The sequence below is a fragment of the Pan paniscus genome, chromosome 8 (assembly GCF_029289425.2).
Source record: "Pan paniscus chromosome 8, NHGRI_mPanPan1-v2.0_pri, whole genome shotgun sequence".
In the NCBI taxonomy this organism is placed as follows: domain Eukaryota; kingdom Metazoa; phylum Chordata; class Mammalia; order Primates; family Hominidae; genus Pan; species Pan paniscus.
The window spans coordinates 80,931,106-80,948,762 of NC_073257.2; the positions used below are offsets into that span (position 1 = coordinate 80,931,106).

General features: G+C 41.3%; 1 protein-coding gene across 10 annotated transcripts in view; it reads left to right on the forward strand.

The window, feature by feature from the left end:
• Positions 1-14,991, forward strand: part of CCAR1 (cell division cycle and apoptosis regulator 1) — a 73,204-nt gene extending 58,213 nt beyond the window's left edge. For all 10 annotated transcript variants that reach the window (XM_063607710.1, XM_034930688.3, XM_034930690.3 and 7 more), the window contains 6 exons: positions 9,578-9,660; positions 9,988-10,134; positions 11,368-11,488; positions 11,579-11,764; positions 13,148-13,353; positions 14,646-14,991. In XM_063607710.1, coding sequence (XP_063463780.1) covers positions 9,578-9,660; positions 9,988-10,134; positions 11,368-11,488; positions 11,579-11,764; positions 13,148-13,353; positions 14,646-14,705 — 803 coding nt within the window. In that variant the 3' untranslated portion in view covers positions 14,706-14,991. The remainder of the gene's footprint in view (positions 1-9,577; positions 9,661-9,987; positions 10,135-11,367; positions 11,489-11,578; positions 11,765-13,147; positions 13,354-14,645) is intronic.
• Positions 14,992-17,657: the final 2,666 nt, after the last annotated feature.

Here is a 17,657-nt window from a genome sequence, read left to right on the forward strand (position 1 = left end):
CCGTCTTGGCCTCCCAAAGTGCTAGAGTTACAGACATGGGCCACTGCACCCAGCCTAATTTTTGTATTTTTAGTAGAGATGGGGTTTCACCATGTTGGCCAGGATGGTCTTGATCTCCTGACCTCATGATTTACCCGCCTCAGCCTCCCAAAGTGCTGGGTTTATAGGCGTGAGCCACTGACCCCAGCCCAGCCTTAGTTTATTTTTTCCTTTCACTCCTTTAATGTTGGTTTCATCCATTCTCCTAGCTTTAAATGCTGTCTATATACTGTTAATTCTCAGATTTCTAATTTTCTTTTTCTTTTTTTCTTTTTAAGAGATAGGGTTGGACTGGGCACAGTGGCTCACACCTGTAATCCCAGCACTTTGGGAGGCCAAGGTGGGTGGATCACCTGAGGTCAGGAGTTCGAGACCAGCCTAGCCAACATATTGAAAACCCCATCTCTAGTAAAAATACAAAAAATTAGCTGGGCGTGGTGGCGGATGCCTGTAATCCCAGCTACTTGGGAGGCGGAGGTTGCAGTGAACCGAGATCACGCCATTGCTCTCCAGCCTGGGCAGCAATAGCAAATCTCCATCTGTAAAAAGAAAAAGATAAGGTCTGTCACCCAGGCTGGAGTGGTATGGTCATAGCTCACTGCAGCCTGAAGCTTCTAGGCTTAAGCAGTCCTCCTCCTCAGCTTCCTGAGTGGCTGGGACTACAGGTGCATACCATTGCACCCAGCTGTTTAATTTTTTGTAGAGATGGGGTCTCAGTATGTTGCCCAGGCTGGTCTTGACCTCCTTGGCTTCAAGCAGTCCTCTGCCTTGGCCTCCCAAAAGTGCTGGGATTACAAGGATGTGCGAAGCCTCAAATTTCTATCTCATATCAGACTTCTCTCCCAGTCTCTCATATTGAACTGTCTACTTGACACCTCCACTTAGTTATCTGGCATTTCAAAATCAATATATCTGAAACTAAATTCCTGCTAACCCCTTCACCAGAAAGAAAACATACACAAATCCTACAACCTTAGCCTTTGCCAACCATCTCATTTAATGACAATTCCATCTTTCCAGTTGTTGAGACTAAAACCCAGGAGTCATCCTTGACTCCTTTCTTTCTGCAGTACCCTACTTCCGATCTATCAGGAAGTTATATTTGCTCTGTTTTCATAACTTATCCAGAATCAGTCCACTTCTTACGAATTCCACTAATTTGACTATAATCCAAGCCACATTATCTCTTGCCTAGATTATATTAATAGACCCCTAACCTGTTTGCGTGTTTCCTCCCCTCTACAGTAAAGTTTCTCAATACAATTGCCAGAATGATCTTCGCAAAATTTAGAATTTATTTCATTTGTTCAAATTCTTCCAGTGTATCCCCATCATTTTTACTTCATAGAAGAAGCCACTCTTCAGGCTGGGCATGGTGGCTCACGCCTGTAATCTCAGCACTTTGTGGGAGGCCGAGGCGGGTGGATAATTTGAGGCCAGGAGTCCCAGACTAGACTGGCCAATATGGTGAAACCCTGTCTTTACTAAAAATACAAAAAATTAGCTGGGCATGGTGGCGTGCACCTGTAATCCCAGCTGCTCAAGAGGCTGAGGCGTGAGAATCACTTGAACACAGAAGGTGGAGGTTGCAGTGAGCTGAGATTGCACCACTGCACTCCAGCCTGGGTGACAGAGCAAGACTCCGTCTCAAAAAAAAAAAAAAAGCCACTGTTCAGATCACTTGAGCTCAGGAGTTCAAGACCAATCTGAGCAACATGACGACACCCTGTCTCTACAGAAAATAAAAAATGTATCCGGGCTTGGTGGTGCATGCCTGTAATCCCAGCTACTCAGGAGTCTGAGCTGGTAGGATCACTTGAGCCCAGGAGGCAGAGGTTGCAGTGAGCGATGATCACACCACTGCACTCCAGCCTTGACAATAAAGCAAGACCCTGTCTCAAAAGAAGGCCGGGTGCGGTGGCTCGTGCCTGTAATCCCAGTACTTTGGGAGGCCAAGGCAGGCGGATCACAAGGTCAGGAGTTCGAGACTAGCCTGACCAACATGGTGAAACCCCTTCTGCTAAAAATACAAAATTAGCTGGGCGTGGTGGTACATGCCTGTTATCCCAGATACTCAGGAGGCTGAGGCAGGAGAATCACTTGAACCTGGGTGGCAGAGGTTGCAGTGAGCCGAGATTGTGCCACTACGTTCCAGCCTGGGTGACAAAGCAAGACTCCATCTCAAAAGAAAAGAAAAAGCTAGTGCTCACAATGACTTACAAGACTCTACCACGTCATGTCTCCAGTTACATCTCTTAACCCCTCTTATTGAGAAGAGTGGACCCGTCACATATGCTTCTATGTTAGGAGATTTACATTGGCAGTTCTTTCTGCTAGCAGGGTCTTTCCTGGAGATCCACCTTCCTTAATTTCTCATATATGAAGTCTGTTCAAGTATCACTTTGTCAGTGAAGCCTGCTGTGCACCCTGCTTTATTTAAAATTGCAATCCCCTGCCCTCCCTTACTGCACATTTCTGGTCTCTTATCCTCTCCTATTTTTTTTTCCAGAGAATTTATGACCTATTTTATTACATACTCTTTATTTTGCTCATTGCCTGTCTCCCTCTACCCCTACACTTGAATAAAAGCTGTTATGTAAGAAAAAGAGATTTTTATCTGTGTTCTTTGTTAATATATATTCCAAGTTCCTGGAACAGTCTAAATAATTAAATAGGCTCCAAATATATGTTGATAGGATTATAGTTGTTTTTTGTTTGTTTCCCTGGAGTTTCCAATTGCTGCTTGCTTCTGTTTTACCACTTTTTTTCATATTTTATATCTCATGATCCTGTTAAGTTTCCTGGAGACTACTCTTTTTTTGTTTGTTTTTTGAGACGGAGTCTCGCTCTGTCGCCAGGCTGGAGTGCGCTGGTGCGATCTCAGCTCACTCCAACCTCCGCCTCCCGGATTCAAGCAATTCTTCTGTCTCAGCCTCCTGAGTAGCTGGGATCACAGGCCCATGCCTGGCTAATTTTTTTGTATTTTTATTAGAGATGGGGTTTCATCATATTGGCCAGGCTGGTTTTGAACTTCTGACCTTGTGATCCGCCTGCCTCGGCCTCTCAGAGTGCTGGGATTACAGGCGTGAGCCACTGCGCCTGGCTGAGACTACACTTCTTACAATACAAAAGCAGAATTATAACATGAAAATACAGTATCAGTAAATGTATTAAATGGTGTTGAATTTTGTTAGTAATTAGGAGAGCAGATAACAATAAGATACTTTTTTCTTTTTTGAGACAGAGTTTTGCTCTGTCGCCCAGCCTGGAGTGTCGTCATGTGATCTTGGCTCACTACAACCCCTGTTTCCCAGGTTCAAGCGATTCTAGTGCCCTCAGCTTCCTGAGTAGCTTAGTACACACATGCACCACCATGCCCGGTTAATTTTTGTATTTTTAGTAGAGACAGGGTTTCATTATGTTGGCCAGGCTGGTCTCGAACTCCTGACCTCAGGTGATCTGCCCACCTCAGCCTCCCAAAGTGCTGGGATTACGGGCGTGAGCCACCGCATCCGGCCTATCTTTTTCTTATCAAGTTAATGAAAATTAAATTTTTAAATGAAAGATAACACAGTTTAACAAGGGTAAAAGGAGTTACACTTTCATCACTCTTCTTTGGGACTATACATTGTTATACCTTTTCTGAACAGAAATTTGGAAATGTGAATTAGCCATATCCTTTAAAATATCAACATGAGTGATCATTCCATAATTTATTATAAAACAAAACTATGGAATCAATCTGAATAGGAATAGAGAATTATTAAATTGTACTTTGGTAATATAGTCATGCAGTTAAAATTCTGTGCACCCATTGAAGAAAACTTGGAGAAGTGTAGTGACATGGAAAAAGATTTTTAAAGGGTTTTTGTAGATAGCATGTTCTATAAATAAATCTAATGTTGATAAGTGTGTATATATGGGGAAAAAATAGGACATGATCACTACTCTCATTTTGTGTGGTGGGATTTATTTATTTTCTGTGATGAATACTACTTGAATATTTCAAAAGTTATTTCAAAAATACAAGTTTCGGATGAGACAGTTTTGAAAGTGACAGCTCTCAAGATAAATACCCAAATAATGTGGATTATATTGTATTTTTCGATCATCAAAAATAAGTAAATGACTAGGTTCCAAGGAGAAGTTCCCTCTCATTCTTTCTTTTTCAAGACAGAGTCTTACTCTGTTGCCCAGGCTGGGCAGTAGCACGCTCATGGCTCACTGCTGTGTTGAACTCCTGGTTCATGTGATTCTCTCACTTTAGCTCATGTGATTCTCTCACTTTAGTTCCCTGAGTAGCTAGGACTACAGGTGTGCACCACCACACCTGGCTAATTTTTAAATTTTTTATAGAGATGTGGTTCTCACTATGATGCCCAAGCTGATCTCAAACTCCTGGCCTTAAGCCATCTTCCTGCTTCCCTCCCAAAGTGATGTGATGACAGGTATGAACCACCACACCCAGCCATTAGAACATTTGCTTAATTTTTTATTTAATAACACCTTTATTGAAATGTAATTCACATACCATAGAAGTAGACACTTTATAGGCATGCTTTTTTTTTTTGCACTGCACTTTATTGTGCGCCAAAGATAGTGCCTTATGCCAAGCAAGCCTGTCAGCACCGCTTTTCCAACAGCATGTGCCACTTTGACTTTCTTTCACATTTTGGTAATTCTTACAGTATTTCCAGCTTTTTCATTATTACTATGTCTGTTTTGGTGATCTGTGATCAGTGATCTTTGATAATACTATTATACATGTTTTGGTGCACCTTGAATTGTGCCCATAGAAGATGACGAGCTTAATTATAAATATTGTTTGTGTTCTGATCACTCTATCAACCTGCCATTCCCCTATCTCTGTCCCTCTTATTGGGCCTCCCTATTCCCTGAGACAAAATATTGAAATTAGGCCAATTGTGCCACGCACGGTGGCTCATGCTTGTAATCCCAGCACTTTGGGAGGCTGAGGCGGGTGGATCATTTGAGGTCAGGAGTTTGAAACCAGCCTGGCCAACATGGCGAAACCCTGTCTCTACTAAAAATACACAAAATAGCCAGGTGTGGTGGTGTACACTTGTAATAGCAGCTACTCGGGAGGCTGGGGGCATGAGAATCGTTTGAACCAGAGAGGCAGAGGTTGCAATGACCTGAGATCACGCCACTGCACTCCAGCCTGGGTGACAGAGTGAGACTCTGTCTCCAAAAAAAAAGAAAAGAAATTAGACCAATTACAGGTGCGGTGGCTCATACCTGTAATCCCGGCACTTTGGGAGGCCGAGGTGGGCAGATCACCTGAGATCAGGAGTTTGAAACCAGCATTGCCAACATGGTAAAACTCTGTCTCTACTAAAAATACAAAAATTAGCCGGGCGTGGTGGCGGGCACCTGTAATCCCAGCTACTCGGGTGGCTGAGGCAGGAGAATCGCTTGAACCCAGGATGTAGGTTGCGGTGAGCTGAGATCATGCCACTACACTCCAGCCTGGGCGACAAAGCAAGACTCCGTCTCCAAAGAAAAAAGAAATTAGGCCAATTAATAATTAGGCTGGGCTCAGTGGTTCATGACTTGTAATACCAGTACTTTGGGAGGATAAAGAGGTGGGATCACTTGAGGCTAGGAGGAAAGACCAGCATCTGCAACATAGTGATACCCCATCTCTACAAAAAAAAATAAAATTGGTGTGGTTACATGCCCCTGTGGTCCCAGATACTTTTAGAGGCTGAGGTAGGAGGATCTGTTGAGCCCAAGAGGTTGAGGTTGCAGTGAGTCATGATTGTGCCACTGTACTCCAGCCTGGGCTACGGGGCAACACTCTGTCTCAAAAATAATAATCATAATAACAAAGAAAAAACCCAAAATGGCCTTGGAGCGTTCAAGTGAAACCTAAAAATTGTTAAAGTGAGTGAAGAAGGCATGTTGAAAGTTGAGATAGGCCAAAAGCTAGTTTTTTTTTTTGCATCAGTTAGCCATGTTGTGAATGCAAAGGAAAAGTTATTGAAGGAAATTAAAAGTGCTACTCCAATGAACATGCAAATGGTAAGGAAATGAAACAGCTTTATTGCTATAAGGAGAGAGTTTTAGGGGTCAGAATAGAAGGTCACACCAGCCACAACATTCCCTTAAGGCAAAACCTAATTCTGAACAAGGCCCTAACTCTCTTCAATTCTATAAAGGCTAAGAAAGATGAAGAAGCTATAGAAAAAAGTTTGAGGCTGTCAGTGGTGGATTCATGAGGTTTAAGGAAAGCAACCATCTCCATAAGGTAAAAGTACAAGGTAGTTGCTGAGGTGGGAGGATTGCTTGAGCCCAGGCATTTAAGGCTGCAGTGAGCTATGATTACGCCACTGCACTCAAGCCTGGTTAACAGAGCAAGACCCTGCCTCTTGGGGGCGGGTAAAAAAAAAGGCACATTCAAACAGCAAGTGCTTATGTAGAAGCTAAGATAATTGATGAAAATGGCTATGCTAAGTAAATTTTCAATGGAGACAAAACAGCCTTCTTCCATCGGCTGAAGATGCCATCTTAAGACTTTCACAGCTAGAGAAGAGCAGTCAGTGCCTGGCTTCAAAGGACAAGTTGACTCTCTTGTTAGGGCTAATGCAGCTTGTGACTTTAAGCTGAAGCCAGTACTCATTTACCATTCCAAAAATCTTAAGCCCCTTAAAAATTATGCTAAACCTACCGTACCTGTGCCCTAGAAATTGAACAACAAAGTGAGAATGACAATTGTTTACAGCAATGCTTTACTGAATTTTTTTTTACTCCTTTATCATGTAACCGATGTTTTTACTAAATATTTTAAGCCCACTGTTGAGATCTGCTCAGAAAAAAAGATTCTTTTCAAAATATTACTTCTCACTGACACTACACCTAGTCACCCAGAGCTCTGATGGAGATGTACAAGGAGATTAATGTTTCATGGCTGCAACATCTATTCTGCAGCCCTTGGATCAAAGAGTAATTTCACTTTACTCTTTTTTTTTTTTGAGACAGGGTTTCACTCTGTCATGCAGGCTGGAATGCAGTGGCGTGATCATGGCTCAATCCAGCCTTGGACCTCCTGGCCTCAAGTTATCTCCCACCTCATCCTCCCAAGTAGCTGGGATTACAGGCGTGAGCCACCATGCCCAGCTAAATATTTTTTACTTATTTATTTTTATTTTTTATTTTTTGAAGATGGAGTCTTGCTCTGTTGCCCAGGCTAGAGTGCAGTGGCGCGATCTCGGCTCACTGCAAGCTCCGCCTCCCAGGTTCATGCCATTCTCCTGCCTCAGCCTCCTGAGTAGTTGGGACTACAGGCGGCCGCCATGACGCCTGGCAAATTTTTTTTTATGTATTTTTAGTAGAGACGGGGTTTCACCATGTTAGCGAGGATGGTCTCGATCTCCTGACCTCGTGATCCACCCACCTTGGCCTCCCAAAGTGCTGGGATTATAGGCGTGAGCCACCGCGCCCAGCCGATTGTTTGCTTCTTATGGATGAGCAAAGACAGTGTTTTTTTGAGATGCAATCTGCTTCTGTGAAGATGCTGTTAACATTGTTGAAATAACAAAGGATTTAGAATATTATGTAAACTTAATTAAGCAGTGGCAGGATTGGAGGGGATTGACTCTATTTATATATTTCTTTATTTATGAGATGGAGTCTTGCTCTGTCGCCCAGGATGGAGTGCAGTGGCGTGATCTCGGCTCACTGCAACCTCTGCCTCCCGGGTTCACACAATTCTCCAGCCTCAGCCTCCTGAGTATCTGGGACTACAGGCACACGCCACCACACCCCACTTATTTTTGTGTTTTTAGAGATGGGGTTTCACCATGTTGGCCAGGCTGGTCTCAAACTCCTGACCTTAAGTGATCCACCTGCCTCGGGCTGCCAAAGTGCTAGGATTACAGGCATGACCCACCATGCCCGGCGATTGACTATAATTTTAAAAGAGGTTATTCTGTGGGTCAGATGCTATCAAACAGCATCACATAGGGTCTCACTTTTCACCCAGGCTGAGTGCAGAGGTGCAGTCACGTCTCATTGCAGCCTCAAGCTCTGGGACCCAAGTGATCCTCCCACATCTGCCTCCCAAGTAGCTGGAACCACAGGCATGCGCTACTTAGTCTGACTCATTTTTTAAATTATTTTTAAAGAGACCAGGTCTCATCATGTTGCCCAGGCTAAGGCAAGATCCTTTACCAGCAAAAGGATTACTGCTTGCCAAAGGCTCAGGTGATTGTTAGTGTTTTTAGAAATAAAGTATCTTTTAATATATGTACTTTTTTTTAGGCATAATGCTATTGCACACTTGATTATAGTGTGAACATAACTTTTTTTTTTTTTTTTTGAGATGGAGTCTCGCTCTGTCACCCCAGCTGGAGTGCAGTGTCACAATCTCGGCTCACTGCAAGCTCTACCTCCCGGGTTCATGCCATTCTCCTGTCTCAGCCTCCCGAGTAGCTGGGACTACAGACGCCGGCCACCATGCCAGGCTAATTTTTTGTATTTTTAGTAGAGACGGGATTTCACCGTGTTAGCCAGGATGGTCTCGATCTCCTGACCTCGTGATCCGCCCGCCTCGGCCTCCCAAAGTGCTGGGATTACAGGCGTGAGCCACCGCGCTCGGCCCTATAACTTTTTTCTTTTTTTGAGACAGGGTCTCGCTTTGTTATCCAGGCCGGAGTGCAGTAGCATGAACATGGATCACTGAAGCTTCACCATCCCAGGCTCAAGTGATTCTCCCATCTCAGCCCTCTGCGCAACTGGGACTACAGGCGTGTGCTACCATGCCTGGCTAATTTTTGTATTTTTTTGTAGAGATGGAGTTTTGCCATGTTGCACTGGCTGGTTTAAAACTCCTGAGCTCAAGCGATCCACCTGCCTCAGCCTCCCAAAGTGCTGGGATTACAGGCATGAGCCACTGTACCTGGCTGTAAACATAACTTATCTACTGGAAAACCAAAAAATTTGTTTGACTAGCTTTATTGCAGTACTTGCTTTATTGGGGTGGTCTGGAACCAGAGCCTTCAGTAACTCCCAAGTTGTGCCTGTATGCAAGTCGGTGGTTTTTAATATATTCAGAGTTGTACAACCATCACCACAATTAACTTTAGAACATTTTTATCACCCTCATACCAAGAACCCAAAAGAGATTGATTAGCAGCCATTCCCCATCTTCCCTGAACCTCTTCAGTCCTAGGCAACCATTAGTCTGCTTTTTGTTTCTGTAGATACTCTGGACATTTCTTATAAATGGAATAACATGATAAGTGATTTTTTTGTGACTGGCTTCTTTTACTTAGCCTGTTATCAAGGTTCATGTATGTTTTAGCATAAGGTTTTCTCTTTATGTTTTTGTTGTTGTTGTTTAAAAGACAGGGTCTTGATCTGTCACCCAGACTGGAGTGCAGTGGTATAGTCATAGCTCACTACACCCTCGAACGCCTGGCCCTCCTGAGTAGCTGGGATAACAGTCGTGCCACTGTGCCCACTTGAAAGTATGTGTATTAATGACTTTTTTGCCACTGTTATATTTATTTTACAGATAGGGATGAGGAAGAAATGACCAAACGAGATGACAAAAGAGATATCAACAGATACTGCAAGGAGAGGCCCTCTAAAGATAAGGTGTTTATTGAATATGGTATTCTTTATAATATGGTGATATCTTACATCATCTAAACATAACACAGTTGTGAAGTTTATTAGTCCTTATACATCTATATTACCACTAAGTAAAATTCTGTCAGTTGTTTTTTTGTGGCTATGTCAGATAACTAGTATGTCTGATTCCTTTCTCTCATATTCGTATACCAGATAAACTCATTTTAGCTAGGATGAGGCAAATATCTTATTAGATTATTGCTATCTTATGCACAGTCTCTGTTTCTCACTTTTTGGGGGTAAAAAATTTGAAATTTGAATACTATGTTTTCTACTTCTCCATTTTCTTAGGAAAAAGAAAAGACTCAAATGATCACAATTAACAGAGATCTGTTAATGGCTTTTGTTTATTTTGATCAAAGTCATTGTGGTTACCTTCTTGAAAAGGATTTGGAAGAAATACTTTATACTCTTGGACTACATCTTTCTCGGGCTCAGGTAATCTATCTTGTGAATATTTAAAAGGAAAACATTTTTTAAAAGTTACCTTTTCCAGTGAAAAGTTAATAGAACCTCTGTTGACTTTTTGATATATTAAAGCAATATAAGGGCCAGGCGTGGTGGCTCATGCCTATAATCCCAGCAGGTTGGGAGGCTGAGGCGGGCAGATCAGTTGAGGCCAGGAGTTTAAGACCAGCTTGGCCAACATGGCGTAGCTCCGTCTCTACTAAAAATGCAAAAATTAGCTGGGTGTGGTGGCACACACCTGTAATCCCAGCTACTCGGGAAGCTGAGACAGGAGAATCTCTTGAACCCAGGAGGCGGAAGTTGCAATGAGCCAAGATCACGCCACTGCACTCCAGCCTGGGTGACAGAGTGAGACTCCGTCTCAAAAAATAAAAATAAAGCCATATAACACAAGCCAGTTGTAAAACACTTCCCTTCTCCCTCTCCCTCTGTTTCTACTCCTTAGGACTACAATATATAAAATTCTAGATCTTTTTGTAAGCAGCTCAGTTCCATTTTTATAAACAAAACGTGGAATTATTCTGTACGTTTTGACTGGCTTTTTTTTTTTCATTCCACAGTATTCTATAGATACATTCACCATGAAAATAGAGACCTGCCTCATTCTTTTTATAGCTGCACAGTACCCATTATACAGATGTACCATAATTTACCTACCTAGTCTCCATTGCTGGTGGTTTTCATTTATTGGATTTACCAACTATGCTGTAATAAATCATCCCTGTGCATAAATTTTTATCAATGTTATACTTTTTAACAATGAAGTTTTTTTTTTTTCAAAAGTAACTTGGATCTTACTCAATTCCATGGATTTCTATCATAAGTGAAAATTACAGCTGGGCATAGTGGCTCACACCTGTAATCCCAGCACTTTGGGAGGCGGAGGAGGGTGGATCACCTGAGGTCAGGAGTTCAAGACCAGCCTGGCTAACATGGTGAAACCCCGTCTCTCCAAAAATACAAAAATTGGCCAGGCATGACGGCGGGTGCCTGTAATACCAGCTACTCTGGAGGCTGAGGTAGGAGAATCGCTTGAACCTGGGAAGTGGAGGTTGTAGTGAGTCAAGATCACACCACTGCACTCCAGTTTGGGCGACAAGAGCAAGACTCTCAAAAGAAAGTGAAAATTATATCATAGTTTTTCTAAGAGAATCAAGAAATGTATTTTCATCTCTGTATTTTGTTTACTTGCATGCATAACAGGTAAAGAAGCTTCTTAATAAAGTAGTGCTCCGTGAATCTTGCTTTTACCGGAAATTAACAGACACCTCAAAAGATGAAGAGAACCATGAAGAGTCTGAGTCATTGCAGGAAGATATGCTAGGTCTGAGCAATATTAAGATTTTGCTTTTTAATAAATATACTAGTAATTAAAGAAGAAAAATAACTTACTAAAATATGGTGTATTTTATAGGAAACAGATTATTACTTCCAACACCAACAGTAAAGCAGGAATCAAAGGATATGGAAGAAAATGTTGGCCTCATTGTGTACAATGGTGCAATGGTAGATGTAGGAAGCCTCTTGCAAAAATTGGAAAAGAGCGAAAAAGTAAGAGCTGAGGTAGAACAGAAGCTGCAGTTACTAGAAGAAAAAACAGGTAAGGGTCAGCACTGAATATGTTAATACTTTCAGCACCCTGCTGGGACACGTATATGTGTATGTGTGTACATACACATATACGTACCTGTGTACACATTTGCATATGCATACCAGATATTTTCGTCGAAGTACATAAGGAACTTTTTAAAATTTTTTTATTATTTATTTGTTTTTAAGACAGGGTCTCACTCCGTTACCCAGGTGGAGTGCAGTGGCACAATCTCAACTTACTGCAACCACTGCCTCCCGCATCCAAGTGATTCTCCCACCACAGTCTCCCAAGTAGCTGGGATTACAGGCATGCGCCACCATGCCCAGCTATTTTTTGTATTTTTAGTAGAAACGGGGTTTCACCATGTTGGCCAGGATGGTCTCAAACTCCTGACCTCAAGGGATCACCCACCTCAGCCTCCTATAGTGTTGGGATTACAGGCATGAGCCACCACGCTCTGCAAGGACCTTTACTTTTTATTATTTCTGGTTCAGGTTATAACATTGCTTAGCTTTATCTGAATCTTAGGTCTTCCTGTGTATTCTCAGGTTCATTGTTAACTGTTGCATCCTTTTAATCATCTTCTAGTTCCACTTTTTTTTTTTTTGAGACAGAGTTTTGCCCTGTCACCCAGGCTGGAGTGCAGTGGGGCTATCTCGGCTCATTGCAACCTCCACCTCCCAAGTTCAAGCGATTCTCCTGCCTCAGCCTCCCATGTAGCTGGGACTACAGGTGCGTGTCACCACGCCTGGCTAATTTTTTGTATTTTTAGTAGAGACAGGGTTTCACCATGTTAGCTAGGATGGTCTCGATCTCCTGACCTCGTGATCCGCCCACCTCAGCCTCCCAAAGTGCTGGGTTTACAGGCATGAGCCACTGCACCTGGCCTCTACTTAGTTTTTACCAGTCTGTGTTCTCTAATCTATACAGTCATCTAAAAAGAGAACATAGGTTTTGAAATAATACAAGTTAAAAATTTAAATGAAACAGGCCAGGCACGGTGGCTCCCGCCTGTAATCCTGGCACTTTGGGAGGCCGAGGCAGGCAGATTGTCTGAGGTCAGGAGTTCGAGACCAGCCTGACCAACATGGTGAAACCCCGTCTCTAAAAATACAAAAATTAGCTGGGTGTGGTGGTACGCGCCTGTAATCCCAGCCAAGATCGTGCCACTTCGCTCAAGCTGGCGCAACAGAGTGAGACTCAGTCTCAAAAGTAAATACATAAATAAATGAATATTGCAGTGTGCTTTATGACTAATGAAATTGACAGACATTGCCATTTTATGGAATTCTATCAGCTTTTTATTTTCACAGCTTAAATATTTTAACCTCAAAGTTAAATTTGAAATTTTAGGAAGTAAAATGTTAATTTTTGGATTTTTTTAAACAGATGAAGATGAAAAAACCATATTAAATTTGGAGAATTCCAACAAAAGCCTCTCTGGTGAACTCAGAGAAGTTAAAAAGGACCTTAGTCAGTTACAAGAAAACTTAAAGATTTCGGAAAACATGAATTTACAATTTGAAAACCAACTGAATAAGACAATCAGAAACTTATCTACGGTAATGGATGAAATCCACACTGTTCTCAAGAAGGTGAGAAATTTTGTACTTTTAACATTTTCATAGTTTTTAAAATCTAACTCTGGTGTTTTTAATGTATTTTAATGTTATTAAGCTCTTAGTGATTATTCTAAAAGCAAATAATGATAGCATTCTGACCTTCCTGAGATTAGTAAAAAGTGATTCACAGGCTGGGCACAGTGGCTCACACCTGTAATCCCAACACTTTGGGAGGCCAATGCGGGCGGATCACCTGAGGTCAGGAGTTCAAGTCCAGCCTCGCCAACATGGTGAAACCCCATGTCTACTAAAAATACAAAAAAATTAGCCAGACATGGTGGCGGGCACCTGTAATCCTAGCTACCCAGAAGGCTGAGACGGGAATCACTTGAACCTGGGAAGCAGAGGTTTCAGTGAGTCTAGATTGCACCATTGCACTCTAGCCTGGGCAACAGAACTAGACCCCATCTTGAAAAAAAAAAAAAAAAAGTGATTCCCAAAAGATGTTGTTTTTCTAAAACTTAGTTGGAATGTCAACATGATTTAAGTATACAGACTTCTTGAAGCAAATTTCATTTTTATTTCTTTTTAATCCAGAGTATAAATTTGAATTAAACCATTCACTTCACTTCTCTGTGTTTTTTTTGTTTTGTTTTGTTTTTTTGAGACAGGGTCTTGCACTTTTGCCCAGGCTGGATTGTTAGTGGTGCTATCTTGGCTCACTGCAGCCTCTGCCTCCTAGGCTCACGTGATCCTCCCACCTCAGCCTCCTGATTAGCTGGTACTACAGGTGTGCTCCAGCACACCCAGCTAATTTTTATATTTTTTTTAGAGACAGGGTTTCAGACCGGGTGCGGTGGCTCATGCCTGTAATCTCAGCACTTTCGGAGGCCGAGGTGGGCAGATCACGAAGTCAGGAGATCGAGACCACGGTAAAACCCCGTCTCTACTAAAAATATAAAAAAACTGCGAGACTCTGTCTCAAAAAAAAAAAAAAAATAGAGACGTGGTTTCACCATCTTTCCCAGGCTGGTTTCCAACTCCTGGGCTAAGCAGCCCACCTATCTTGGCCTCTCAGAGTGCTGAGATTACAGTCATGAGCCACCACACCTGCCCCATTCACTGCATTTTTAGTCCCCATTTATTCTTGGGCAGAATTGAGGTAAATGCTTCGTCACCATTAATTTTAAGATACTAAAATTAATTTATTGTTCTTTATCACTAGAAAAAAGTATACCAAACTGAATACCATTGTACTCTAAAATCAAAGTAACATTTAAGATAATCTAATAAAATGTATTTTTTCCTTCTCTATTGTCTTATAGGATAATGTAAAGAATGAGGACAAAGATCAAAAATCCAAGGAGAATGGTGCAAGTGTATGATAAAATCCATGTAGTGATGAGGAATGGTGTTAAATAATGTAATATATAAAAATCATGATATAAGAATGTTTGAAGGTGATGCATGTTTGATTTTAGTAGTATAAATGTCTTTTAGTTCAAATGATGTATAAAGTTTTATGAATGTGAGTTTCTGCTTTTGAAAATTGCTTGTAATTCCTAGCCTTCAAATTATTAAACACTCCTTGAGTGAAATAATTTTGCATTGCAAAGTGTTTTAGGATGAACTTTGTTATAGTTTTAACTCCAATAAAGTTCATCAGTTTAATTGACTGTAGTATTTAATTACCAAATTTCTTTTATTAAAATGCCTAGAAATTTTTAATTTATAGAATTATTAGGTTTTAAAATTTTTAGTTCATCTGTTAAAATTTCAGTCAAAATCATAAAATAGCATGATGCTTAATTTTTGCAAGTTTTCTGAAACTTTTTGGTTTTTTTACTCATCACCAAAAAATCCCCTCTTGATCAGTCTCCAAAAGCATTCATTAAAAATTCAGTTCAGGCCGGGCACGGTGGCTCATGCCTGTAATCCCAACACTTTGGGAGGCCGAGGCAGGTGGATCACCTGAGGTTAGGAGTTCGAGACCAGCCTGGCCAACGTGGTGAAACCCGGTCTCTACTAAAAATATAAAAGTTAGCTGGGCATGGTGGTGGGTGCCTGTAATCCCAGCTACTTGGGAGGCTGAGGCAGGAGAATCGCTTGAACCCAGGAGGCGGAGGTTGCAGTCACTCAGGATCATGCAACTACACTCCAGCCTGGGCGACAAGAGTGAAACTCCATCTCAAAAAAAAAAAAAAAAAAAAAATCAGTTTATCCGAAAGACAGTATATCAGAAAGAAAGAAGCAATAGAGAACTAGTATTGTTCTTTATGGGTTAGACTTTACATAATATTAGTTGTCCTGATGTCAATGTTACTGCTTTCAATTAATTTTTCTACTTTCCCAGAATAGCATCTATATTGCTTTTAATTTTGAGGGTTTAAAAAAAAAATGCAGTGTATGTCAAATGTACAGTTTAGTACCAAGCCAGTAGATGTCAGTATGATGCCTTAAATTAAGTCTTCTTTAATTAAAGATATTTTTTTAAATTAACCTGTGTACTTCCTTCAGAATTTTAGTGGATACCTGAGGTGACTTAACTGTAGAATAAAAACGGTAGTAAATATGAGTGGTTCTCAACAGAGGGTGAATTTATCCCTTAGGACATTTGGCAGTGTCTAATGAGGTTTTTTTGGTGTCACAACTGGGTGGGTGATGCTGGCATCTAGTTGGTAGAGGCCAAAGATATCACTAAACATCCTTTGTTGCAGAGGATAGCCCTCTACAACAAGGAATTATCCAGCCAAAAATGTCAATAGTGTCCAGTTTCAGAAACCCTGCTCTAAAGGAATGTAAAGTTAAATGACATTTTGTGTTCCAAGTTTTACTAGTGAAAACTTAATGGAATCCATTACTGGAATGTTTCACTGTCATATAAATATATGGTGTATTAGACTTTTGTTTTATTTTGTTTTGTTTTGAAACAGAGTCTCGCTCTGTCACCCAGGCTGGAGTGCAGTGGCTTGATCTCAGCTCACTGCAACCTCTGCCTCCGGGGTTCTAGCGATTCCCCTGCCTTAGCCTCTCAAGTAGCTGGGATTACAGACGTCTGCCACCATGTCCAGCTAATTTTGTATTTTTAGTAGGGATGAGGTTTCACCACATTGGCTAGGCTGGTCTCGAACTCCTGACCTCAGGTGATCCACCCACCTTGGTCTCCCAAAGTGCTGGGATTACAGGCGTGAGCCACTGCACCCGGCCTAGAGTTTATTTCATTTTGTTTTATTTTATTTTGTTAGAATAATGGCTAGGTGTTCCAAATAGATAAATATGAAAATGTAAAGTGCCATTTATATGTGACTTACGCTAAATGGAATTCACATGGCTATTACTAAAAAATGGATTACAATACCTCAAATTCTTTTAGACCAATTTTTGTCTTAAGTTACTGTTTGTGGTCATATGGCTTGTTGACCTTCTCCAAAACCAGATTAGAGATTGATCTATAATTATTATATAATTATGATATAAATATTTCCTTCATCTTTAAGGTGAGATGAAACAGTTGTTGAAAATGGTTTTTTTCCTTCTTTCTTTTTTTTTGAGATAAAGTGTCTGTTTCCCAGCCTGGAGTGCAGTGGTGCCATCTAGGCTCACTGCAATCTTTACCTCCCGACTTCAAACAATTCTGGTGCCTCAGCGTCCTGAGTAGCTGGGATTACAGGCATGCACCACCACACTGGCTAAGTTTTTTGTATTTTTAGTAGAGATGGGGTTTTGCCATGTTGGCCAGGCTGGTCTTGAAACTCCCAGCCTCAAGTGGTCTACCCATCATGGCCTCCCAAAATGTTAGGGTTACAGGCGTGAGCTACCGTGCCTGGCCCACAAAGTGTTTTTTTTTTTTTCAAGGGACAATCTTGAAGATAAACTTTTAACTAAAAGACAGTGATGATAGTAAAAGACAGTAATGATAGAGTTCCTTGAAAAGAGTATATTGTTAATAAGAAACATTATATAAAGTACATTTGTGAGACTTTTTTTCCTCCAGATAAATTTAAATCAGAATAAAATTGGGATGACAGAGAAAAAGACTGAACCTTTCAATCACATTGTTACTTAGGGGTAAATTTATAAAATAATATCTTTGGAAGTACAAATTGAGATGACTAAGGAAAAAAGCAAGTTGCACACAGAAAAATTGATTTTGGCCGGGCACAGTGGCTCACGCTTGTAATCCCAGCACTTTGGGAGGCCAAGGCAGGCGGATCATTTGAGGTCAGGAGTTCAAGACCAGTCTGGCCAGCATGGTGAAACCCCGTCTCTACTAAAAATACATAAAAAAATTAGCCGGGTGTGGTGGTGCATTCCTGTAGTCTCAGCTACCTGGGAGT